General features: G+C 48.1%; 1 protein-coding gene across 3 annotated transcripts in view; it reads right to left on the reverse strand.

Moving 5' to 3' along the window:
• Window positions 1–24486, reverse strand: part of TYRO3 (TYRO3 protein tyrosine kinase) — a 40539-nt gene extending 16053 nt beyond the window's left edge. Inside the window, exons 1-10 of one of the 3 annotated variants that reach the window (XM_035539694.2) lie at window positions 23605–24009; window positions 21148–21345; window positions 18821–18921; window positions 14431–14601; window positions 11308–11394; window positions 10711–10803; window positions 7066–7181; window positions 4393–4570; window positions 3770–3912; window positions 2347–2491 (exon numbers count right to left, since the gene is read on the reverse strand). In XM_035539694.2, coding sequence (XP_035395587.1) covers window positions 2347–2491; window positions 3770–3912; window positions 4393–4570; window positions 7066–7181; window positions 10711–10803; window positions 11308–11394; window positions 14431–14601; window positions 18821–18921; window positions 21148–21329 — 1216 coding nt within the window. In that variant the 5' untranslated portion in view covers window positions 21330–21345; window positions 23605–24009. Of the gene's footprint in view, window positions 1–2346; window positions 2492–3769; window positions 3913–4392; window positions 4571–7065; window positions 7182–10710; window positions 10804–11307; window positions 11395–14430; window positions 14602–18820; window positions 18922–21147; window positions 21346–23604; window positions 24010–24182 lie in introns of those variants that run through there. The other 2 variants (XM_035539695.1, XM_050711322.1) reach the window with 2 other exon arrangements.
• Between the last annotated feature and the right edge of the window lie 509 nt (window positions 24487–24995).

The raw sequence follows: 24995 nt of genomic DNA on the forward strand, positions 1-24995 counted from the left end.
GCTGTTCCTGCCACACAACCAGGGAAGGAACAGGTAACAACACTGAGGTAAAAGATCCTCTCTGACAGCTAACAACAAGGTTTCCTTGCACCCACAGTGAGACAAGTCTCTCTCAGACTGTTTAACTACTCTGCCTGGTCTGGCCTGGTAGAGAGCAGGATTTAGGTCACTTTAAGGGGGGGTTCCTCCACAAGGAAGACAGATGAAAACAAAACACAAAGAGACTCTCCTTGTTTCTGAACTGCCAGGAGTCAGGAGCCTATCCCACAGTTTATAGCAAACATGTCAGAAATAGATGAGAGTTGAAATTCACTGTTTCTCCTGCTCTGCCCCACAGATCTTGGCTTCCCACTCTTGCCACTGAGCTAAGGAGGATGGCTGCAACCCAAGAGAAGATCAAGCTGCCTCTCCTCCCCCAGCTCTGCCACTCTCAAAGCTCCTGCTCTCCTCTCTTCCGAGCAGCATATGCCTTACAACTGCACAAGGCAGACAGAAGATGGTATTGCCAGATGAGCTTAAATGAGTGTTTAGGAGCCCTTTGATGATGAAAACGCTTTTTATTTCTGTAGTAGGTCTTTTATTGCAAAGGTGTACAAAAAACAATCCAGGAGACCTCTCCTGCCTATCATCATGAAGATTACAGATAGAAAAAACGCTATTAGACCACCCTATTCCTCTCTGCAGTGAAACAGGTTTCTACAGAGGATGCTTCTGAACATATTAAAACAACCTTTGTTAACAGTGCACAAGATCTCTGCATAGGCAGGGTGGAGCTCCTACTAGCTCGCTGTGATGACAAATACGCCTTAAAGTTTATACAAGCTTAGTCATCCCTACTGCCGCACTGGGAGCTGGTCAGAAACCACCCCTGGCATTTCTCACAGAAAGCAACCAGTGCCAGGCTTGCTATTTTAGGAAAGGAAGCAACTTATATTTTCTACCAGGCCTGAAACAAAACTGCAGTCTTTCTGCAGCTCTGCCGTTTAAGGCCTGTCAGCTTTTCCACAGTGAACCTTTATTTCCAGGCTGTTATGCTTGTGAACAAATTATGTGTTTTCAGACAGCGGTTTGGCCAAAACACCTACCACTCCTGACGCTACCTTTTTTTTTTTTTTTTGAAGTGGTTTGTAAATAAAAACAAGCAAACATTTTGTGCTTTCAGGATTATCCCATTCCAGCTCCATGTAAAATGCAAATCCTATACATTCCCTGGGGTTTCTTGCTGGTGCTGGCCATTTTCTGGAGGGATTTTCTAGTCCTTTCAGGTAGTGTTCTCTGTATTTGGCTGCCACAGAAGACACCAGCAGAAGAAACACATTGATGGAGCAGACGCCCAACCTCTAGCAGAGCCAGCCCTGGACCTCTGCACCCTGCTCTAAATAATTCAAGGGGGTTGATTCCACAGTGTGTTCACACACACACTTGAGTAATGCCTTCATCACGAGAACTCAGCTGCCAAGGGGCCTTTGAATAACCTGCACATTAAAGCCAGCATCAAGTAGGGCTGCAGTTCTCCTCCCCTAGCTACTCTGCCCTGCTCCCTCAGCTCTTGCCTGCCTAGGAGCCCCACTCCAGTTCCCCCTGCTATTCCTCAGCCCAGAAGGATCCATGTCCATGTGATTGCCCAGAAGACACGTGGGCTGGGAAGAAAGCAGCAGCAAGTGGGTCAGCACCAGAGATTACAGACTGATGTCTTGGCCTGCAACAGGAGCTGGAAAGAGAACACAGTGTGTCTCCCCCGTACACTGTCCTGCCCTTCTCCATAGCCTGACTCCTATTTCCCACTCACTGTGAAATGCAAGTGACAAGCAAATCAGCACTGATGAGCCAACCTGCCCTTTACCACTAGGAACGCACTCTGCACTTGCATGCTCTTTGCTCCCAACACACCCTTCCCACAGGGCCCAGGCCATACAGCGTGGCTGCCATACCATTACCTCCCTCTTTTATCAGTAGCTCAGCCTTTCCATGGTAAGCGCCATGCTGGTTTAATATAAACACATTCAGTAAAGTTGCCACAAAAAAGCTATGCAGCCATAGTTTAACTCAGGCTCAACTTAAACAAGTCTGGAATGGCCTCAAATTAAACCAAAGAGACTTGCACCTTCACTATTGTGACTCCCCGTGCCTTGTCTGTAAAGGAGACAGAGCAGTAGCCAGAAGCCGTTTTGTTTATACCTGCTCTTTAAATGTTATTTAATTTCCATTTTGCTTGATAAAATGTGCTGTAGTACAAAGTCACGTGGCTCAGCCAGCCATTAGCACCAACAGGACAGGTGTCAGAGAGGTCACAGCAGTCCCAACCACTTATCTCCCCGCACGCAAAGGGGTGCAGAGGACACTCACCCATGACCTCCTGGGCTTCCAGCAGGAAGAAGTCACTCCATGGCCCGCAGCCGGCAGAGTTCAGCACGCACACCCTGATGATCAGGTCTTTGAGAGGGTTCCATGTTGTGAGGTTCGCTTTTGTGTCCTGCACGATCATCTCCCCCTTGAGAGCAAACAGTAATGAGCTGTAAGCTGCCTGAAAAGGGAGCTAAAACATCTAAAATGTCACCTTCAAAACAAATAATTGCTGTGCAGCACCAATGTACAACAAGGGTTGGGAGCTGCAATTCCTCTGTTCCAGTCTCAGTTTTGCCTCTAACTTGGGGTATCATCTTGGGTTTCTCTTCTCAGAAATTGCTAACAGCTTCCCAGTGTATAAGAAAGACATCAGGTTTAATGATTCTCTTCTTTGAGATCTTTCTATGAAAGTTGCCATAGAAATGTTATTTTCTCCTGTTAAAAGACAAAATTCTTTCATCTGTTTTAGACACAAAGATGCACTATCACGCTGCAAAGCATCTGACAATTTTAATTCATAGGAGGAGTCTTGTCTGGTTTGACTTGTTAACCAAATCCCAAATTGCAACTAAATTTCATGGCCGGTTTTCACTTAGGAAGACAAGGCCAACATATTTGCAGCAATTTTGGGGATCTTCTTACATATCATTTGCAGTAAAGACATGAAGACTTGGCTGCCACTGCTTACACAATGTAAATTAAATGGAAATTCACAATATTACTACTCAGAAAGTCAGTGACACTGACCTAGCATGAAATGGATCATAAAAAAGGAAATAAGTCTCTCTTCCCTCTAGCTCTCTGTTATTACAGGCTTACTCATCATTAATAGTGCTGGTGAAATGCATATTAAGAAACAAGAAACCGTAAGAAATGCTGTGAACTTCAAAGGCAGATACCTGGAAAAGGTCAACCCTGAGAATCAAATGAAAGGCCTTCTACCCTGACAGGGTCCTTTCAACTCTCTACACATTGTAAATGAAACTGCAACCTTCTTTTTGTAATTTACAGTATAACTCATCCACTTGTTAAGTACACCTCTGCTGCTAGGATTTGAAAAACCAAGTCCAGTCACAGGAGAGAAATCCTGCACTGTCTGAGCTGCTTTTGGGACAGAACTAGGAAGAGGCAGTGATGAACCAAATCCCCTCACAGTTGTTCTTGTTCTAAAAAGGGCAGCAGGGAAGTGATCTGTGTACATACAAGCATCCAAGCAAAGGAATTTTGCACTAACAGGTCCCAAATATTAAGGTGTTATTATCAATTGCTATAAATCAGAATAGATCTGTTTATAGAAAAGCAATTCCAGCAAACTATTCTCCCAGTCTGGATAAGGGATGAGGCACCCTAGTGCCCAGAAAATGCAATCTGACCATTCTCCAACTCTGTGCCCAACGGCTCAGTTCCCCTCTGGATCTGTTACCTGAGTAATGTTATCCTGAATCCACTCCAGCCTGTATCCCAAGACATTTTCTTTTAGCACATCTGGAGCCACACCTTCCCACTCCAAAACCAAACCAGGATCTCTTTGGATAACATGGATATTTTGTGGGGTGCTGCTTGGAGCTGAAGGCAGAGGAGAGAATACAGTCACTGTGCAGGAAATTCAGGCACTATCCACACTGAAAAAATCACTGACAAGACAGGTTCACCCTTTTTCCTGAGATCAGTCAGAAGAGAGAGCGTGAGGAGAGAAACCATTTCTGCAAGCCACCAATCACTATGGTGGGTTCAAGTGGAAAGATAAGATTGGTCATTGTCTCTTGTTTTTCTCTGAAACCCCAAGAACCTCGGGGAGCCAGTGGGACATACGCCCAGCATGCAGGAGACCTGTGGCTGAATCAACTTGTTTCTCACATATCATAGCTTTTAAACACATTTGACTATGTATTACTATTTTATGTTAAGAGGCCCTTAGAGCAGAAAAGAAATCTGACAGCGTAACCTCCCTTGCATTTTGGAATTAGCACGGACTTCAGTCAAGTTTATCCTCTTCTCCTTTTTGGTTTGAGAACTATCTTCAGAACTTGGCTGCTATTTGCTTACCAAGCTCCAGGGTCTGGAAGTAAACCCTGTCTGTGAAAGGAGAGCTGCCCATCTCATTGCTGCACTGCACACGAACGCTGTAGTTGGTGGAGTGCTTCAGACCCTGCACACCATAGGCAAAGGGAGGCACGGGGGCAACTTCAGTGGAGACCTCCTGGCCATCTGGTGACTCAGCTACCTGTGCCAAGCATGAAACAGAGCAGTCTGTTACCATAAGCATATGAAAAACAGTTCCACAGGGATACAGCTACGGTATCAGTAACATTCAAAATACTGGAAAGGGAGCTGTTGAATAAGAATCACGAGCCATGCCTTTATTTGGCTAAGTAACATCACTCTTAACTGTAGCAGTATAGTGTTTTTCCACCAGCTGAAAATTCGGTTCCACATTTTAAAGCATTTTCTTACTTATGTTAAATAACAATCAACCACAGAATTTTATTTCCTTCAGAGAAAACTAAATGCGCTTGTTGCTTTGAGTGCTAGCAGCTTGCTTCTGAGCCTTGTCTAAGTTTGGGCAATGAAAATTGTTAATTAACTTCCCTGTTGCCTTGTGTCACTTCTTCCTCGAGTCCTTTTTCAGAAGTTTGTAGATTTTCAGTCTTGCAGTGGATTAGAGACATGGCAGACACTGGTGGCTTGGTTCAACTGAACTGTTTCAAATCAAACAATGAGTTTTAACACTCCTGCAACCCTTCTCTTCCCCCACTCCCCCAAGTTCAGAACTTCTAAGCAACATGGATGTTAATTTAAATCTGGTATCACTGTGTGCTTTTAATGCACAGACAGGTTCAACGCTCCCACTTGCTTTTGTACCGACAATAGCAGAAATCTCTGCACAGCTCCTGGGTTCAGCCCGTCTTCTCAAGTGCATACAAAACAGCAAAGCTAGGAGTAAAAGCAAGATATACTGACAAAAGCAAAACACTCGTTGGGACTTTTCATTCTCTAAGATTATAGCAGTTTTTCCTCCCTGCCCTTCCACTTATTCCTGAACACACTTTTTGCCCACTGCTTTATTTGGCTGATAAAAAGAATGGTTCTCAAGTTTCCTTAATAGAAAAGCATATTGTTGTCATTATCAGTGTCCTCCAAAGCATGGGAAAAACAATCAGACCTTTGTGCAAAACCCTGTCACGCTGCTGATGTGTTTTTGTTCACTAGTCGGAAGAGCAGGGGGTCTTGCATCTGCCCCCTTTATTCCCTGGAGCATGGCTCATGTTAACAGTGTGTGAGTACGTCAGTTCCCTGCCCCATCCCTCGCAGAAGCAATCTGCCTGTCTGAACAGGGTGCACTCAGGGCACCCGCTGCAATGTCAGAGCGCCAGAAAACCAGGGCCAAGTCTTGCCCCCCGCTTCCTCCCCTCTCCACAAGGTTCCCAGCAGAAGGACAATCGCTCCCTCACTGGGAGCCAGGAGCGTGTGCATTTTCACATGGAAATGTGGGTCAGTGGCTCTCACGAAATCAGAGCCATGGGAGAGAGGGAGGGAAGATGAACAGTGGCATTTCTGCCCCCGAAGACCCCTAGAGGGAAGGCAGCTTTCTGTCAGCAGAGAACGACCGCCAAGTTAACCTGCTCCCAGATCCAGATGCAGCGACTTTGTCCTCAGAAGAACAGGAAAAGTCTGCAAGGCTTAGAGGAGGGCGAGAGACTGCTGAGTGGACAGAAACCAAGCTGCTCTGATTCAGCCTCTTTTCCATATGTCCTTGTCCCCTCACACCCCTGCCAAAAGTGCAAGGAGGAATTCAAAACCCGGGGTGATTAGCACTGCTGAAGCTGATGAGCATGCAAACCAGAGGGAATAGGCTGCTCCAATTGGAGCTAGCTCAGCATTGTAAAACAGAGGAAGAAAGCCATTTTCAGCTGTGAACAAGAACAGAAGCAGCAACAAAAACCAGAGACTGGGGCCAGCTATATTCAAGCATTCTTTCTGCCAGGGAGTTAAATCAGAACGATGGTTTCTTTTACTTAACATCAGAGCACGAAATCTCTGATTTCCTCTCCACCTCCCCAAATAAAAGAGGACTGACTGTAAGGAAATTAGCCAGGCTGCTTCCAGCATACCTTGTGTTTGTAATCCTTCCTCCTCTACATAGCTGGTAACACCCCACAGGAATTCCTTTCCGGCTCACATTACTGCTGCAGTCAGGTGGGGAAAGCAAAGGGGCCCAACCCTTTATACTGACAGATAAATCCACGGGGAACGTGCCTAACTGTGTTTGCACACTTGGTCGAGAAACCACCACTTCTCTCACACACTCGGTTACTGTTTGATCTGATTTTACAGTTACGTGCATAACTAACTTTGCCCAAAGTTAGACTCATACCATTGTTTCCATGAAGCTAAAAGGTGTGGTCCCATTTTAAAAAGATCTTGAGCACTCAGTACCAGCTGGAGCTCACCGATAACAGCACCCTTGATTTCCTTGGCAGAAGTGGTCTTCTGACAACAGAAGACTACTCAAGAATAAGAGGTAGTGCTTAATATTACTCTAAAACACGCCTAGCTTTGTCTAAAAGAGCCCAACCTGTCACTTACCTCCCCCATCTGCCTCTTTTCCTGTACTATCTCATGCCCTGCAAGCTCCTCGGGGAGGTGGCTCCGAGGAGCCCCACTCTTCACGCACGGCAGGGGACAAAACTCATAGGAGACGTTGCAGAGAGGCCGTACCTGAAGAGTGCAAGAGTGGAGAGGAGCGCGGCCATCAAACCCTGGCACCCAGACCACGCTGGCATTGCTGCTGGTGACTTGGCTCACAGTCACATTGAGAGGCGGGAGAGGCATGGCTGTGAAGAAAACAAAGGCACTTTTCAGCATACACAGAACTGAGCAGGTATTCACATGGAAACGCGCAGAGGCTTGAGGCTAGAAATTATGCAATGAAATTGCTGGCAGAAACGGTACAATATTACATCTTTAGAGCATTGCTGACTGTTGTGAATGAAACTATTATCTTAGCATTGAACAGGCTATTCTCATCCATTCTTTAATAGTCCAGCACTCTTGCTCGATACACAGATGCAGCGGTTGACCTTTGATAGCAGCACCAGTGGGTGATGCTCACACCTGCACTATTCGGCCCTCTTCCCTGCCCCCTCCATTGCAAAGCATGACCCAGCCCTGATTACACAACTGTCTGTGGACTTGCATTGTGAACCAAATCAGGCCTTGAAAATCCCTCCCCCAGTTCTCAGTCCGGCTCCAAACCAGCTCTGCCAGCACCAGCGGAAGGGTGTGTTGCTGCATGACCCCAATACCCCACAGTCAGGGTTGCAGCAGCCTGCTCGGTGCCATGACAGTGCCACCTCAGGTGTCTGCCACTGACCCTCCTGCTGTGCCCAGGGACAGGGCCTGGGTGGAGAACCATGCTCCTCCAGCCTCGGAGTTAATAAACTCAAAGGCACTCTGTTTGACAGAGAGGCACTTCGAGGCAAAGGGAGCGCGTATCATGTGGCTGGCACCACACTACCAATTAATGGCTGAGCCAGGAACGAAATCAGGGTTCTCAGACAGGCATTTAATCAGATGTTTGTGCTCCCTACCATCACACAGCAGCACCAGAGCACGGCTCTTCTGCTCGCTCTGACCAGACACCTCCATCAATGCAGGGGCCTCTAGGATTTCCTTGCATCAACAAAAGCTCATCAGCTCCCTTTTATAATGCTCAATACTTCCATTTGCCTTCTCTTTTTCTCCCAGTGCAATTTCACATAGTTACTTCATATTCTTCCTGATATATTCCTCATCATCTCTTTTTTTACTCTTGAGTCTGTTTTAATTTAAGCATCTCACTCGTGAAAAACTACCAGTTTCATAGACACCAACCTCTCCTCCGACCTTCTGAGCCTCTCTTAAAATCAAAGCTGCTGTACTGAGAAATTCTTCTCTATTGCTCCTCAACAAATTGTACCTTCAGGAGTCCTCTTTCAAAAACCCAAGGGGACTCAGGTCAAGGTTCTACATAAAGACCAAATTTTCCACCTCTCCTGGGCTATATTCAGTGAAAAGAAGACGTGGAAAAGTAATTGCAAACCAGGAGTCCTCCAGCTGCAGCTCCTACACTGCCAGAGAGCTCTGCCATCTCTCACCATGCTGAGAACAGCCTCAGCATCTCCTCCACACGAGGCCACCTCGCAGGAGAAATGCTTAGACCCAAGCCCTTCCCCAGGTCTCCAAAGAGCCTGGAGGAGAGGATGGGGCAGGGAATAGATGATGCCACAGATTAACCCTATAAAGCCTTTGCTGTCCCGTAACTAGTTACTAGGATCCAAGGGCAGGGGGCTGCCACCCAGGCAAGAACAGTGCACATGTGGGTGTGCATGGACACGTGGGGTGGCAGAGCACGGGGCTGGGACACAAGATGGGCAATGAGTTCTTTGCGAGTTACCTTAGGTTCTTCCATGTCTTGGTTTCCTTCCCTTTTGATCTTGGATATTCAGGTTCATAAGCTCTTTGAGGAGGAAAGAAGGCTGTTTTTTGCTTGCTTGGATATCACCAAAACATTGCCCTGAAGTCTTTATTTAGCTAACGTTCCCATGACTTCTGGGTTCAGCAATGTTATTTTCAACACTGGATTGTGTACCCAAAGGAGGCATGGGCTGTAATATCGGTGAGAATAATCAGCTGCTAAGACATCCATGCAGCAATGGAGACAGCCACTGAAGAGGCTAGCACCTTCCCCTATTTCTGCAATAGGCAGGAGGGATGGATGCACTTCCCCATCACATGCTGGAAAAAAAAACAGAGTGGCTGTGGTTTCTGCTGTGCTGTGAAACACAGGATGTGACCCACAGAGTCTCAGCTGCACCCACGAAGGAGAGCAAAGCCAGTCTGAAAACAGCAGCTTAAGCGTTAAGATAATGTGAGTTAACTTCCTCTGTGTTTGCAGAGTGCCTGGAACAATGGGGCTTTGTACACCGCTGGGGACTGTGGGCTACAATAACAGTAATTTTCTGCTTGGAGTACACCCAGCACATTGTGGGCACTACAGAGAATAGATAATGAACAACAACAGCAGCAAAGAAGAAGAAATGCTAAGTTTGTAAATGTCCTAGCAAAAATATTTGCCTCTGAAAACACAGAAGAAACAAATTGTTTAATAAATTGTAGAAAGACTTTAGTCTCCTCATTAGCAGATGGATCTGTGCAAGAGAGGAAGGCACTGACCACACACGTACAGACAACTGCTCCCAGGAGTCATTTCATTCAATTCCACGTCTATAGGATCAAGGACTAAATGAACATTATCACCGTCTGCTCCTGTTCCTGCTGATGTTCTTATTGGGAAGCTTTGCCTGAACTTCGACAGAGGTTGTACTGGATCTTAAAGGCTTTTTTTTTTTTTTTTTTTGCTATTTAAAAGAGCCTCATTGCTTCCCTACGTTTATAACTACTTTTTTAAACATATCTTTGAGCTATTACAGTTAGAACCAATAGGACTACTGCTCTGGACTCGACATTTAAAACCTGTTTTTATATCTACAGAAGATTTATATCTACAGAAGATGTCCCATACTGGTGAAACGTCTGCCAAATCACTTGAATTCACTTTCCTCAGCTCAAAAGCATGCGCGCACACAGAGGTGTATGCTGGTGGTATGTCCTTCACAGACAGGTTGTGTGGATTCATTACCTGATGATTGCCCCTGAAGCATTTGGAGGACTTTTGGCAAAATATAATTGCTGGGAAATATGAAAATTGTGAGGCCTTTATCCCTTCATCTTATTAACGATTAAAAATGTGTTAACATCAAAAAAGAAAAAAAAAACAAACTTGTTCATGCCAAACATTATCTCAAATTATGGCTTTATGCGATTTTTAAAGCTTAATAGCTTTGTGAACTAAACTCTATCCCAGGATAAAAATATCCATACAAGATATATTCCACAATAACTAATTCCCCTGCGTAGACAAGCCTTTAAGGCAACAACTCCAAATGTTTTTAAATTAACTTGTAAATCTTACTAGTCCAGCACACTGCATTCTTGGCATAGCAGTAACCACAACATTTGTTCTGAAGAAAAACACACCGTAGGAATGCTAGATCTACAGCTGGGTTTTAAGCTATACCTTAATGCATACTAGCTAATACAACTCTGAATTTGATATAGACATAAGCGTTTGCTCTTATTCAGGCTGAGCAATAAGCTACTGCTTGGAACAAATTATTTTTGTGACATGTCTCTCTCCTGGAACTGATAATTATATCATTTAATGCGTGTTAAAGCACGACTAAAAATTCAAATGCAGAAGCATCCCAACATGAAGAGGAGGGGAAGAACTGACTACTCCGATTACCCCCCTGTTTCAGTCACCTGGATGTACAGAGGAACTGTGGCAGCAGCTTAGGGACTCCAAACGGCAGCTGCCCATGCAAGGGCTAGGGATTATTTGTTTTGAACGAGTTTCTAAAGGGGAAAGAACAAAAAAATAAAATCCATAAAGAACAGTGTGGATGAGTAGGTTTTACTGGCCACTGGTGATTGCCTTCCTTTCCTTTTTTCAGCATCTAATGTGACGCCAACAGAAGCAAGCAGAAATAATGGCCTCTTTAGCTCTAACAAGACCCATCTATCTCCAAGCAGGAAAGATTTCCCCAGCTTTGGTTTAGATGATATCCAGCTACTTCTCTCACGAACAATTTGACTGCTCCGACTCTCTACATTTCAAGGAGAAACTGCTATTTGACATCATGTTTCCATTCCTGTATCAGATGCGTTTTATTCCCAGCAGCCTGGGATACGGCCCTGCACAGCAAGCAGGAGTTGCCAGAAGAGCACAAAGCATTATTTCAGCTGCTGGCAGCTCCAGCCAGTGCTGCTTGCTGGCAGCTTCGAGACAGCCCCTTGCATTAGGGAGCCCTTCCCTCCCTCCCCACAGAGCAAACCCATCTCCCGAGCCCATTCTCTCACCTTTAATTTGAACAGTGGCTGTCCGAGATGAAGACAATCCCTTTACGTTGTGAGCTTCGCAGGAGAACACTGTGCTTTGATTAATACCTGGAGGTTGGCCAAGAAAAGGAAAGGAAACACAAACAGCTATATAATCCAGCTCCAACCATCGGCAGAATTTCAATTGCGTGACATCCAGCTCACGCTGCACAGGCAGTTGGAGGGCTGAGCTGGGTGCCAATCAAAGGCACGTGGATTTCAATGTAATTAATGTGCCAACCACATTTTTAATGGAGAGTGTGTGGCAATGTAGAAGAGCTTCCCTTGGAGCTTCAGAAAGCACTGAAAAAGAAGGATGAACCTGGCAGAACAGCAGATCACAGCACTCAGTTCGGAGATGTCCCTTTCTCGCATGCTGGCGAGCTTCCTTGGAGCAAGGACCATGCAGAACCATGGGTTTGTACAACCCATCAGCACCCCGGAGCTCATCTTGCCACCTGAGCACCTCTGCAACCTGAAGCACAGCCACCTGGTAACTGGGCTGGGAGCCCAAGCAGATTTCCAACCAAATGTTGCAGGCTTCGAGCTAATGCCCACCTGTCCCTTGCCTTTCATCCAACTTTTGGAGACAAGCAAAGGAAATGGAAGCAAAATGCTACTGCATCTGCATGGAGGCACTCTCCAGGGGTGATTCAATACAAGGGATGGTTATGCACCCTCTCTTTTGTGAGCATCTGTCCATCTGAAGGGCCTGAACATGGCATCATACTGATGCCCAGCTGCTCCAAGGTGCATATTGGCATTGTTAATTAATCATGACTGGGACACATTTGCAAAGCTGCCTGGAGAGGCGTGGCCAGCATCCGTTTTCACTCCGTTGGGCTCTATCTGAGAAAAGCTAAGGGTCGGCCCCCTATGGGCATGCAGTTCAGGAGGCAAAAGGTCTCTCAGAACTGCAGGAAGTAGCTTGCACAGTGTCCATCTTTGCCTTTCGATTCATCCTCCAAGAGCCTGCAGTTGACAGCACTGCAAAGAAGGTGTACTGAAGGAGAGGAGGTTCTGCCATAAAACGAAAGAGTAAAACATTTTGGCTCCATCCACTCACCCCAGTGAACCAGAGGAAAAGGCTGACAGCGGGCAGCAGAGCAGAGGAGCACCTGACGCATGAGGCACTCCCGAAAGACAGAAGCAAACACAGTCCTGCCCTGAGGAAAACGCAAAGTACAACGCAAACTAAGAACCCCTTGCTCTCCAGCACCATTGTCAGCACTGCTTTCCAAACACAATAGCCCTTTTACCAAACTGACTGCTTGCTGAACAAAGGTTTGCTTTCTGGCTACTACTTTATCATTTTCTTCAGGATTTGATACTCTCTTTAGCTAGCAATGCCTGACCAACTGTATTTTTGACATGCCTTGGCAATCTGACCATGCAGCTTGTGTTCTCCTACATGTTTTCTATGGCAAAGAAAAGATCCACCCAAGGAATATCCCAAAAAGCACTACAGAGTTAAATTTCTAAGTTATCCAGAAAAGAGTTTCCATGCTAGAAAACTATTAATTTTGTGTTCTTCCCCCGATTAAATAAAATGAAATGCTAGCACCTGAGTGCATTACAGATGAGCACTCTTCTGCAAGACAGGGTTGGGCATCTCAGCTCCATCAGCACCTGCTGAAGCCGTGTACAAGAGAGGCACAGGTCCTCTTGTCACTAACAAACAGCTGCACACATCCCCGCTTAATTCTCAGAACAATATTATCCCTAACCAGTAAGGGCTCCTGTCTATCTGGAGTGGAAGAAAAAAGGACAAACAAAGGTGCTGGTGAGGAAAATATATAATACCAGTCTATTTGGAGAGTCACTAGGAGCACCTGCCCTTCTTCAGGCCCCCACATCACTGCTCTACAATGACAAAAATTTTGTGAGGCACCATGGGGATGAGTTCAGGGGAGGGAGGGAGACCTTTTCTTGTTATCGTCTTTCCCCTCTCCATTATCTGTCTTTTCAGTTTTCATTTCAACTGGCAGATTCTATCATAAGGGAGCAGTTTTCATTTCCAACTTTGAACAGCACCCAGTGGCTATGTAAGAGAGGGAGCAGATGATAAAACCATCGCAAATCACAAACCAAGTTTTGATTTACATACAAATTAGGTTTAAAGGGAAGGCTTAATAGAATTGGATAGCTTGAAGGATGGCCAGAGATTTACAGAGAGAAACTCCCCCTGAGTGTAACTGTATTAACACTGAGGAAGAGGCCCCAGAGATGAATCTGAGTCGTAAAACCTAGCTAGTTCAAGTTTGACTCACAGCTGCTGAGAATAATAGCAGCAAAGAGAAGAAATATCACAAAGCTGTTGGAGAAGTAACTAGAATTAAGTTACCTTTACAAGGTAACAACAGGAATAGCTACAGTGAGTTCCCGGTAGGTGTGTGTCATCCTTCCCTGAAAGCAGGCTGAGGAGAGGCCCAAATACCTACTGTCTCCTGAGGTCTCCAGCTGATGCTGAGGGGGGAAGGCAGTCTTACCATCACGTGCTAGCACCCACTCTGGGGCAAACCTCAGTCTCTGAGGATATCAACCAGCCCACTTTAGCACCAATACAAACGGCCTAAAAGCGTCAAACAATTACATGAGGTGGTCAGGTTTTAGTGATAAGAGCATCCAGCAAGCCTACAAGACCAGAGCAGGGGAGGAGAGCAGAAAGCAGTGTGGGATGTGGCTGTGCATGGGAGGAGGAGGTGGCATCTGTTACATGCAAATACTTCTAGGTTTCTAAGCCAGAAGTCACCAAGAGAGTCATTTACTAAAGCCATAAACACACCCCATGAGGTAGAATAACAAAAGAGGGACCCAATGCATCACCTGTCCAGTAGCATCTTTACCACGGTGCCAGCCCCACCCAAGCTCTGCAAAGCCTGCATGCCTCAAGCCAGCAAAAAAATACACTGGGCTACAAGCACCCCTTGAGATGATCTGCCTTCATATGTGATCATGTATGACAGTCTGTGCTTTCAAGGTGCAGTCAAAGACTGTTCCCACACTATGTGGCTACCCAGTATCACTAGGCATGAACAGAAGAGAGCTCTCCCTCTCCACGCTTCTGATGCTCAAAGTGATCCCCTGCATTGGCAGTAGCCTTACCTGACACATTTAGGATGGAGGGGGAGATGTCTGGAAGCCCCACTCTAGAGTCTCCCATCCACCAGACAATTGTCACTGGTTCAGGGGGACCAACAGCAGCACAGGCCATATGAAATGGGGCATTAGGGGACACGGATACATCCTCAGGTTCCACAGTAAAGTAGGGTACACCTAGAAAAGCAACAGACAAGTGATAATAACTTGAGAGGCTCCTCCTGTCTCTGTTTGTTACCACTAATACCAGTGCCCAACACTGGACACCCATCTGTCCTGCCCCTATACCTAATCTGACTCTGTCCAAGCCCTTCACAAAATAAACTAGATTACCTTGGGATGTGAACGACCACACACTTCCACTACAAGTCAGTGAGAACAGAGTGCTTTCTTCCTAAAATGCCTTTGAAAAGACTCTTTCACTGAGCCTCCTTCAAAACTCCCCTATAAAGTAGTCTTTAACAGCAGAATTTGCTCAACTTTTCAGTTTAGAAATTGGAGTTTAAAGAGGAAGCAGTCAGTATCTGTAGCCGTGTCTGCCACCACTTTTAAAGGACACCTAACCCGGCTGCAGGTACTTCTTGCCATGCATTAAAAACTGAACTTCGTAAACACGCTGAACTAGCTGCTGTGACAAACCCATGAATGAGGAAAGAATTCCCCTGGTGAGAGGCAGGGATCACTTACACTCTCTCTGCATAATCTAATTGAATGGAGCAGCTGCCCAGCATGCTCAGCACCGAGAGAACCAGGCTGCCCTGAAATTAGGGGTAATTTGTTACAGAGCTAACACGGACACAGCTCTCTCAATAAGTATCTGTTTGTTGCAGTGGTGAAATTCCTGTTTGGTGCAACAGGCCTTGGATCAGACCCACAGGGAGCTGCAGTGCTGCTACCTCAGGTCTTCTCTCAACTGGTAAGAGTTCATGGAGCTCAGCACATCAACAGCACATCAAAACGTGTGGTTCCTCTTACAGGCAATGCCAAGCCTCTGGTGGTTTCAGTGCTCCCACCTAGTTGCACAAAGTTTCAGCAGCTGTCAGTATCAGTGCTGACCATGCAGACCAGTTGACACCCACTTCTGGTAACTGCTGGAGGATCCAAGGCCTGGAGAAGCGTTGGGCTCCTTTTAAACTCAAGCACAGCTGCCAATGACTGTCTACACCAAAACAAGAAATAAGATAACCTCAGCTGGAGAAAATGTTTGGGAAACTGCTGATTTACCACCTCACAGAAAGAGGAACCAGCGATACTGGGCATTCACATGCTTCAGTCACAGTCTGTCCTTGGCCACGGAGACGACAGGCCGGAGTGGCTCCAGCTGGCATGGCACATGCTGAGCACCCCCAAAAGCAGGCAATTAACGTTGGTGCCAAAACATGGATTTAGGAGCCTAATGCTTGACATTCCCCCTGCACTCTGACTGGAAGTGGTGTCCTCAGTCTTTTACTGAGACCACTGTTTGCATTTTTTAGGTGGCAGTTTATCTGTGCCCTCCTCTCCTCCTTGCCACTTGTCCTTTTAGAGTGGCAGGTAAATGAAAAAAAGCTAACATAGGTCTAGAAATAGGTCACCCAGGAATGACAGCGCCTATCTGTACAAAGGCTAACGCTCAGGACAGGTATATCCATCATGATTCACCGCTGGTTTCTGCTTACATGCTTTGCTTTATTTTTTTATTGCAGTCCTACTTAAACAGTAAAAGTGGACGAACTTTCCAAATACCAGCTGTGACACCTCCACCTGCTTTGACCTCCTTTTCTAAGGAAGGCCCAAGGGGAAAATACCAGTGTCTCTTCTACCCGTGAGCTGGATCCCTGCCTGCTGTCCCTTTGCCATGGTACCCGAGGTAACCTTTCAGGAGGATCCTGCCCAGCTCGGCAGGTTTTCTCACTTTAGGAGCAACTAACCAGATCAGACAAGACCACAATGAAAAACTCTTGTAGTTCAGGGTGTGCAGCTGACTCATCCAGCTCAGGAACTTGCACTACCCCGTCAGGATGTTACCTGGACACCTTGCAGTCTGTGGCACGTTTACCCTCCTAGTTCCTGGTGCAAGAGGCAAGTGCCAGCACCCACACCCACACCTCACAGATGCACCATGGAAGCAGTGAGCTGCCAACAGCCAGGAAAGCAGAGGCAAAATAGGGAAATGAGCCTGTGTATTCCCTGTTCCAAGCCCTGTTCCATATCCTTCCCACAGGGACAGCCTTTTTCTACAGCTCCGTTTTCAGACAGCGTTAAGGAGACATGTCCATGTGGGTTGGGCTGGTGTGCTGACTCTGTAGCCACAACAAGGGCCAGCAGCCCCAGGGGCCAGCCCCACAGCCAGGGGCGTAATTTCAGAGAGAAAGTTCTGTAAGAGAGATAATCTTCATTTTCAGATGGTCCCACTCTGCAGCGTGCCTCTTGGATTACATCTCCAGGCATCGAACACTATCATGTTCTTGATAAGGCCAGAATCTAGTTTCTAAACCAGAAATAGTTTCAAAGTCTTTTTTTTTTTTTTTTTTGTAAATTCTGAGGAGTTTTTCATTAGATCAAACATTCTAGTGGTATCACAGGCACAGTTCAAATACCATCGATACAACTTCTGCTTAGCTCACTTTGAGTTAGATACCAATAGCCTATGCTTGTGTTGTACGGCATACTTGAAGGGTGTCAACACCTACCAAGGCCTGCAGGAGACGAAGGTAAACATCCCCTCTCAGCCAAAGAGAACAATTGCTATAAAAACAGCAAATAACTTCTAGACAAAGCTGGTATGCCCAGGGAAGAAATACATACAGAGATAACAGTGCTAGTGGGACTGATAGGCTTTTGCATTCCCTAGTTTTCTTACGCTAACTGCTGATAGCTTTTTTTTTTTTTAATACACCCCTTATCACTACTTGTTAATTTTTATTTTTTCCCCACTGAGTCCCATCTCACATGACTGCACGCTCAGTTCAGGTTTAACTATCTTCTATCATACTTGCTTTTCTCTTAAAAACGACCAGTTACATTTTTAACTTATGGTTCTGTTGTAAGCCTTGGCCTTCATTTTCAAAACTCCCCCTTATCTAGCTGCAACTGTTTTTTGTGACTGTGTTATTTTTTGCCTGCACTACCCAGAAGGGCTCCTTTGTTTTTGAGATTACTTAGCACACTGAGTTACCCAATCACTTCTAATGCACCCAACACACAAATGCAGCCACCTCTGGAGTGGGCCATGGTAATTGGAATAGAAATAGAAACCTGCACAAAAGAAAATTTTACGCTGTAAACAGTGTTCTCCAGATGAAACTGCACCTGAAATTTTAGGTGGATGAAACCCTGGAACTCATGGAAGACAGAAGGTAAGCATTCCTCCTCCCATGAGGACTGCTACAAATATTTCCATGGCTCTGGATGAGTGAGACCTGTGCTGTAAAAATGTCACCCAAACCACACCACCTCCTGAGACACACAACCCATGTCCCCTCTTCAAGAGCACCAATTCAGCTCTGGCCCAAAATATTACCAATTACATCCAAAAATCCAGCTCTTGCTGCAAATACACCGTCCCTCTCAACTGTCTCACCAAGTATTACACTATCCCAGTACTACCAGCTTCTGAGGATCTAAAATGATCGTGGGTCAAGGGAAATGAAACTAGAGGCAATGAGAAGCCATCAATCCACTCTGCCTTGGGTAACTTTTGGACAATCACCTACAACTTCCTCTTTATCAGACAAGACTAGGCAAAACAGTGCAACGTGAACAGTCATGGCTGTGAGGCACTGATGTATAACACTTCTCCTGGAACTCTCAAAATCAGGCTAAAGCTGTACTTCGCCCTCAAAGAACTGTTTGACCGATACATAGAAACAGCTGTGACCCTGCCTCGAGAAGAGGGTTGTACCAGATGGTTCTCATGGATCCCTTTCAACCTAAACCGTCCTGTAATTGTATGAATTGTTTGAAGACCAAAGCAACAGTGGATTGAGGGGCTGGAAGGAAATGTGTGTGCATGAAAGTGTTGCCCAGAGAAATTGTGGATGCCCCATCCCTGTTGGTGTTCAAGGCCAGGTTGGATGGGGCCTTAGCCAACCTGGTCTAGTGGGTGGCATCCCTGCCTATGGCAGGGGGATCGGAGGTAGATGATCTTTAAGGTCCCCTCTAACCCAAGCCATTCTATGAAACAATCTTTCACTTGCTTCCCAATGTGCCAAAATAAAACCAGAAGGCTAACACACTGACAGCTCCTTTCCTTGAAGCTACTCTCCTATCATTTCTTTTCTGCCCTACAGTGATCTCACTGCAGTTTTCAGGAATGGTTCAGAGCTAAGAGGCCTGTCACTTCCACCTCACTTCCACCTACAGTATATTGGTGGGTCGACCCTGAAAGGAAACCAGCACTACTACTACTCCTTACCTTCCACTATGAGCCACACTTGCTGTGATTCTTCCTTCTTCCCCCCGTTCTCAACCTGGCACCAGTACTTCCCAGAATCTGTCCGCTCGACGGATTTCAAGCTGAAAAAAGTCAAAAGCCATATCGATATTTTACGTGGATAAAGCATGTTTTTGCCCCAAAGGACCCTCCAGCATTTGACAAACCAGATGCACGGACAACACCCACTGAAATGCCGCCAGCCCTAGGGACGAAGGCAAAGCCAGCCAGCCCAAAGCACGCGGCAAAACAGTGGAGAAAGGAGGCTCCTCTCTAGGGTGGATGGAAAGAATCCTCAGCAGAGCAGACAGCCTTCCTCCAAAATGTGCTCGCAGGAAACCCGTCATTTGTGTCCTTTGTGAGTAGGAAGGGGTTGCTCATCTCCTTGACTGTGAATTGTGACTCTAGCTGGTCTCCAAAAGCGGCATCTTAGCCTACTGCGCCTGAGCTAGTGGGAAACTCCAAATCACATGCTTCCAACGAGCCCGAATGTTTTGCTTTGGTTAGGTGATATAGGACAGCTTCATATGGGAATAAATGGGTCAGAAGAAGTCCCCTCTCATTTCAACTGTGCTTAGTGTTATTCTTACCCTAAGAGCATTTCACATTGCAAAACTACCTGGGCCTTTCGGTTGGTGATTTCAAAGGGGTTATGCTGGCGTCCAGCACAGGGCCTCACACCGCAAACCATTCTACCCGTTCTACATTCTCCCTTGCTCAGTAACAACTCTCCTTCTGAGAAGATGCATCCAAGCAAGGGAAAGCAGTCACAGGGACTGAGCGGTTCAGCAGAGAAATTCTCTTCCTCATTCCACCACTGGGTATCTGCGGTACCTCAAGTGTCTCTAAGAGCATGAGGTGAATAAGGGCAGAATTTGGGACCAAAGCTACAAGTTCTCAGCTACCAAAGGCACCAGTGTGACTCTGAGTGCCCATCAATGTACAAATGCTAATTGCCCCCCCCCCCCAGGATGCACAGCAGGTTTGATGCCAGCTTTTCTAACGCTAGCAGTCCATCTTGGGGAAGGGGAGGAATTTCTCAGATGGAAGACTGAACAGGGAGAGCATTTGCTGAAATGCACAAAATGGTCCCGCTACAGCCTGATTTTCAGAGCTGTATCTTCAACAGGAATCAGCTGTCCTGCCCATCCAGCCGCATGTTCTGAAACAGCGATTGCAGCGCAGAGTCACACAGCGGGTGGTAGAAATGATCACTTTAGTAGGAGAAAGGAAAAAGGAGAGAAATATGGACACATCTGGATTTAGCACCCTAACTTAGCCCTGGGGCTGCTGGAAGTTCTCAGTGGAGAAAAACAAGATATGAGAAGACTGACAGTGGCAAAGCAGAAAAGGGAGAAGTAAATGATATAGATTCAAAACAAACTGTTTCCACAACATAACGTTATGCAACAGTTTTGCTAGGCACCGATTTTTTTCCTACCAGAACAATTATTACAGACAAGCTCTATCACAGAGACTTTTAGTTGCTAGAATAGGAGACTCCATGCAACGGCAAGCCAAGAGACCTAAGAGGAGATGAAGCCTGAGCTCACAGAAGAGTGATTCTCAGCCTGTCAACGGTTTTGAGCCCTCACAGCGATGGCACGCTTTCTTGTACAAGCTCCTTTTATGCACAGATAAAGAGCCGGAGGAGAACCTTGGGTCTTGTTTAGCCTGCTACTTCCAGAACTCACCGACATCCACCTTCTGCTGCAGTAAGGGCAGAGAGAGCTGCTTTGCAGAAGGGAGTTTGTGAGCCTCTGAGCAGGGCAGGCTTCGTATCACTTGGCGTAAATGTATAGGGAAAGTTTCTGCAAAATAATTTGGGGATGGTTCAGGTGCCAAATGCTCCTTCACAAAGAAAGGAAGGGGACAGAGTCGTGGGAGTCTCATTTCAATTAGCAAGCCTCATCCCTCAGGCAGACTGACAGCTCAAGAGAGAAAAAGAGCAGAATGAGTACGAGAGAGAAAACCTACACATCAGACCTTAGTCTTCCTGCTGCACAGCAGAGCAAGATGAACAAACAAGGCAAGAACACATCCTTTCACCTTGCAGTCGCGTCTCAAGCATCACAAGTGTTAGCAAAGCACCTGTCACCAGGGTAGTCAGAAAACCAATACGGCTCTAGTGCATCATCTCAGCCCTCAGTGGCTTCAGTTCTGCTCTCAGTTATGCCCTTGCCACACACTGAACTGCAGACCTGAGGACCCTGCCACAAAGAGGTCACCGCAGTCACATAGCTATAGCTGACAGCAGAAAATTGTGCAATAGATTCCATGATATTCTTCCTTCTCCGCATCTGTTGTACCTGAGGAAGCCGATCCAGTGCTCTTCATCTACTGGAATGTACACCTGGTCTACGCTTTGCACCACTGCTCCGTCCTTGATCCACAACATCTCGGGATCTTCCATTCCCTCGAGGCTGCAATTTAGTTTGACGGGTTGACCCTGGGACACCTTTAATTTGATTGGAGATCCTGTAAATTTCATACCTAAAAGAAAAATACTACTCCGCCCCACCCCCAGAAGAAGGGGGGTTGGAGTACAGCAAATTACTCCAAGTCGGTGGTCTGGAATTACATACCCTACCGGCACGCACTGCAGAGAGGTCTGTGGGCCTTGCCTCTGCCTGCCTGTGCTTGCTAAGCAATAACCACAGGCAAGCACTGAAATGGCAATAGCTGCAGAGCGGTGGCAGCTTAGTCTGCATGCGGGGCTTTTCTCAACTCCGTGATCGCTCACGTAGCAGCGGGGTGAGCTTCTGCAGAGCAGTGCCTGGGCAGAGCCCACCACAAAGGCTGGGAGATTCGCCATGATCCGGCCATGCTGACCATGTTCTCAATGTGGTACCACACCTCCCTCGCGCATTTCAGCTACGGTGCTCCCGCACCGCTAAGAAATCATCGCGCTTGCTCCATTGTATGCATTTGTAAAGAGCTGGGACACGAGAAAGAATCAATTATGCCACGTTATTCAGCACACATGGTTCCCCTGCATTACAGAAAGCTTCCCTGCAATTTACAGAACCTGTGAAAGCAAAGCCTGTTCTACAGCACCTCGCCGAGGAGCAGAGATTTCTGTCGCGTGATGTGGGCGTGCACTCCAGCGAGCCTCCCTGGGTCCAGCTGAAGGACCATGCCGCGCTCAGAGCCACAGAGCTGCGACTCCGAAGCAGCAGAACCCCAAAGCAGCAGGACCAGCACCAAGGGAGCTGCTCAGGTCCACACTGCCACAGATGCGATCGGAATCTGGCCCGGAGCATTGCTGTACGTGTGGGTGGATGGGGAGCATTTCCCTCAAGCAGAAGTGAATCTATGGAATGTGTTACCATGAGAAAACACGGAAGCCAGCTGTATAAGCGCATTTTAGAAAGACAGCGAATAAAGGAGGAACCAGAGGATCAAAGGAGACCGTGGGAAAGCAGGAACGTGGAATATAAACGTAAAGCTAGTTTTGTTAGGGAGAGTGGCCATTTCCTATGCAGTGGCACAGGACTGACAGACCAGAACAGGTTTTGCCCAGCTCAATATTATGCCCTAGCAGTGGCTTCCGCATACTTCAGGGAAAAGCACACAAAAACAAAACAAAACAAAACAAAACAAAAACCCCAATTCCATCACTCCACTGCTCTGGTGCAGCCATGTATCACCACCGTGCATTCCAGCTTTGCCCCAGTCACTGGCCGGTCAGCGTCTCACAGGACGCCTTGCTACCCTACGCAACATCACGTGTGAAATCCAGAGCGCCAAGTAAGCAGCGCTGTTGCTCTCACGCTCTGTTACAGCCTGAGCAGTGACCAGACATGGAGACGCCCCGTGTCCCACTTCCCCCTCGCCAACACAACACCCTCCCGCGGGGGCAGCAGCTCCCCCCGCCACCAGCACCCCGGGAGCAATCCTGAACACCGGCAGAAGGACTTCATGCCTCTTTCTAACAAGATCCCCCAGCCTGTTCCCAGCTGGTGTCCAGCAATCGGTATTTCTGCCTTTCTGCCTGCTGCTGTTAATTCAGCACATTGACAAAAGGCACAGCAAAACTGGTAAGGCAATCGTTTTAGGTTAGTTGCTGCAGCTGGTTTGCTGGGCTAAGGATTTAATCACCTTGGGTGAGGATGATCTAATCTTGCATTACTTAACTCATCTGTAACACAAATTACACGTCCCAGTGCGTGCCAGAAAGCATCCTCCCTTCCACCACTCACAATATTGGAACAAAACATGAAAGCTTCACAGCAGCTCTCTCAGTATTACAGAAAACTAATGCAGCCAGGTTGCTAAAGGCACACGTAAATTGACAGACACTCTCATTACAGGTGCCTTAATGGAAAGGCAAACTACTTGGCTTTCCTCAGACTGCTCTGCTGAGGAGTTAACCACAAATTAAACAATGAAGTGTCATTAGAGACCTTTTATGGTTTCAGTTCCCATACAAATTAATGCTGGAGGAAATTAATATACAGCAGGAGTGTTCAGCCTAAGTTGTAATTCTCCACATTGCCTAATATAAGCCTTCTGTCAAGATCAACTGAAGGGAAGAAATACAAATCAGGGGGTTTTTTTTAATAAATTCACAAGTTTTTGACAAAATTCAGCTTTAGCTGCAGCATCCCTTCCTGCAGGTATCTGGAAAAGGCTCATAGGAGGTCAATACTGATTTTAATTTCCACCTTTTCCTCCTTCCACTCTCCCACTCACGATTTCTCATCCGATAACGTTCTCGCCAGCACAAGACATAATCTCACCCAAACAGGTTCCCCCAAGCCTACCTGGAGCAGCCACAGGAGCCGAGACGTACAGCCGGCTGCTCGGAAATACAATTACATCGCGTTTCTTATCAGCCACTTGTCAGACAGAACTGACAGCAGCAGAACGCACCGCTCGTCACGGTACGCAGCGGATCGCTTTGTTTCGCCTTCTCGCTCCTGCCACCCCGCAACGCTTTGAGCGCCGGGCGCAGAAGTGCGGTCCCGTGAAGTTATTTCTGGAGCGGGGGCAGAGGGAGCTGCGGGAAGCCTTGCCGCTCCTCGGGCTCCTTCAGACGCCGGCCTGGCCGCCCGCTGCAGGCTGCCCGGCCTCCGCAGCCTCCCGGGGGGCTCAAACGTGGGAAACGCGGCTCGGAAACGCGGCTGGGGAACGCACCGTGCCCGGCTTTCCCCCGGGCTGACCGGATCGCTGCCGCCGTGTGCGGGCAGGGCACCGAGCCTCGCCGCTGCCCCGCACCCGGGGCTCCCGGAGGTGCGGCTCCCGGCTCTGCCCGGCCTCCGCAGCCGGGGGCCGCCGAGCCCCGCGGCCACCTGTAGCCCGCCCCGAGCCCCCCGGCCCCGGAGGGCCGCCAGCGCCTCACCTGCCGCGGCGGCGCCGTCCCGGAGCGCCGCAGCCCAGAGTCCCAGCAAGAGGAGGCGCGGCAGAGCCATGCCCCGCTTCAGCTCCATCGCTCCCGCACCACCATCGTCCCCCGACTCCTCGGCTCCGCCGGGCTGCCCCGGGAGGCTGCGGGGAATCTCGAACTTCTTTCCGGCGGCGAGCAGCGGAGCGGTGCGGGTCCGGGCGCCGGTCCCGGTGCCGGGCGGTCTCCCCCTGCCGGCGCGCAGCCGCTCGGCGGCTCCTGGGCCGAGCCCGTCCCTCCGCCGCCACCGCCTCCTCGGCCAGGAAATGGCGGTGCCGGGCGGTCGCGGCGCGCTGGGCTCCCCCTCTGACATCACGTCATGAATATGCAGCAGCGGCCCCCGGAGCCCAAAGTCACCGCCCCGCCGCCGCCCCTGGCCCCGGGCGGGCAGAGCCTCAAGGGGGGCTGCGGGCGGGGGGGGGCTCCGAGCCCGATCACCGAGACCGATCGCCGAGCCCCGGGGTTCCTCAGGGCGGGGGGACACGGGAGGTCGCTGATCTCCCGCCCTGCATGTGGCCCGCCTGGCCCCGGGCTCCTCAGGAGCCCTCAGGCACCCACCTGCCCTCGAGGGGAGCAGGGCTTGCGGCCGGCCCCCACAGCCATGGCTCTGAGGGGATCCCCAGACTCCTGAGGCACCCGCACAGCACCCCTCGGCCTCCCCTGCCCCCGAGCCTCGCCAGCCAGCGCCCCACAGGCTGCATGGCCACCCCAACCCTGTCCCTCCATCGGGATCCACGTCCCCTTGTCCTCCTTTCTGCTGGTGCAAGAGCA

The sequence above is a fragment of the Cygnus atratus genome, chromosome 5, assembly GCF_013377495.2.
Source record: "Cygnus atratus isolate AKBS03 ecotype Queensland, Australia chromosome 5, CAtr_DNAZoo_HiC_assembly, whole genome shotgun sequence".
Classification (NCBI taxonomy): Eukaryota; Metazoa; Chordata; class Aves; order Anseriformes; family Anatidae; genus Cygnus; species Cygnus atratus.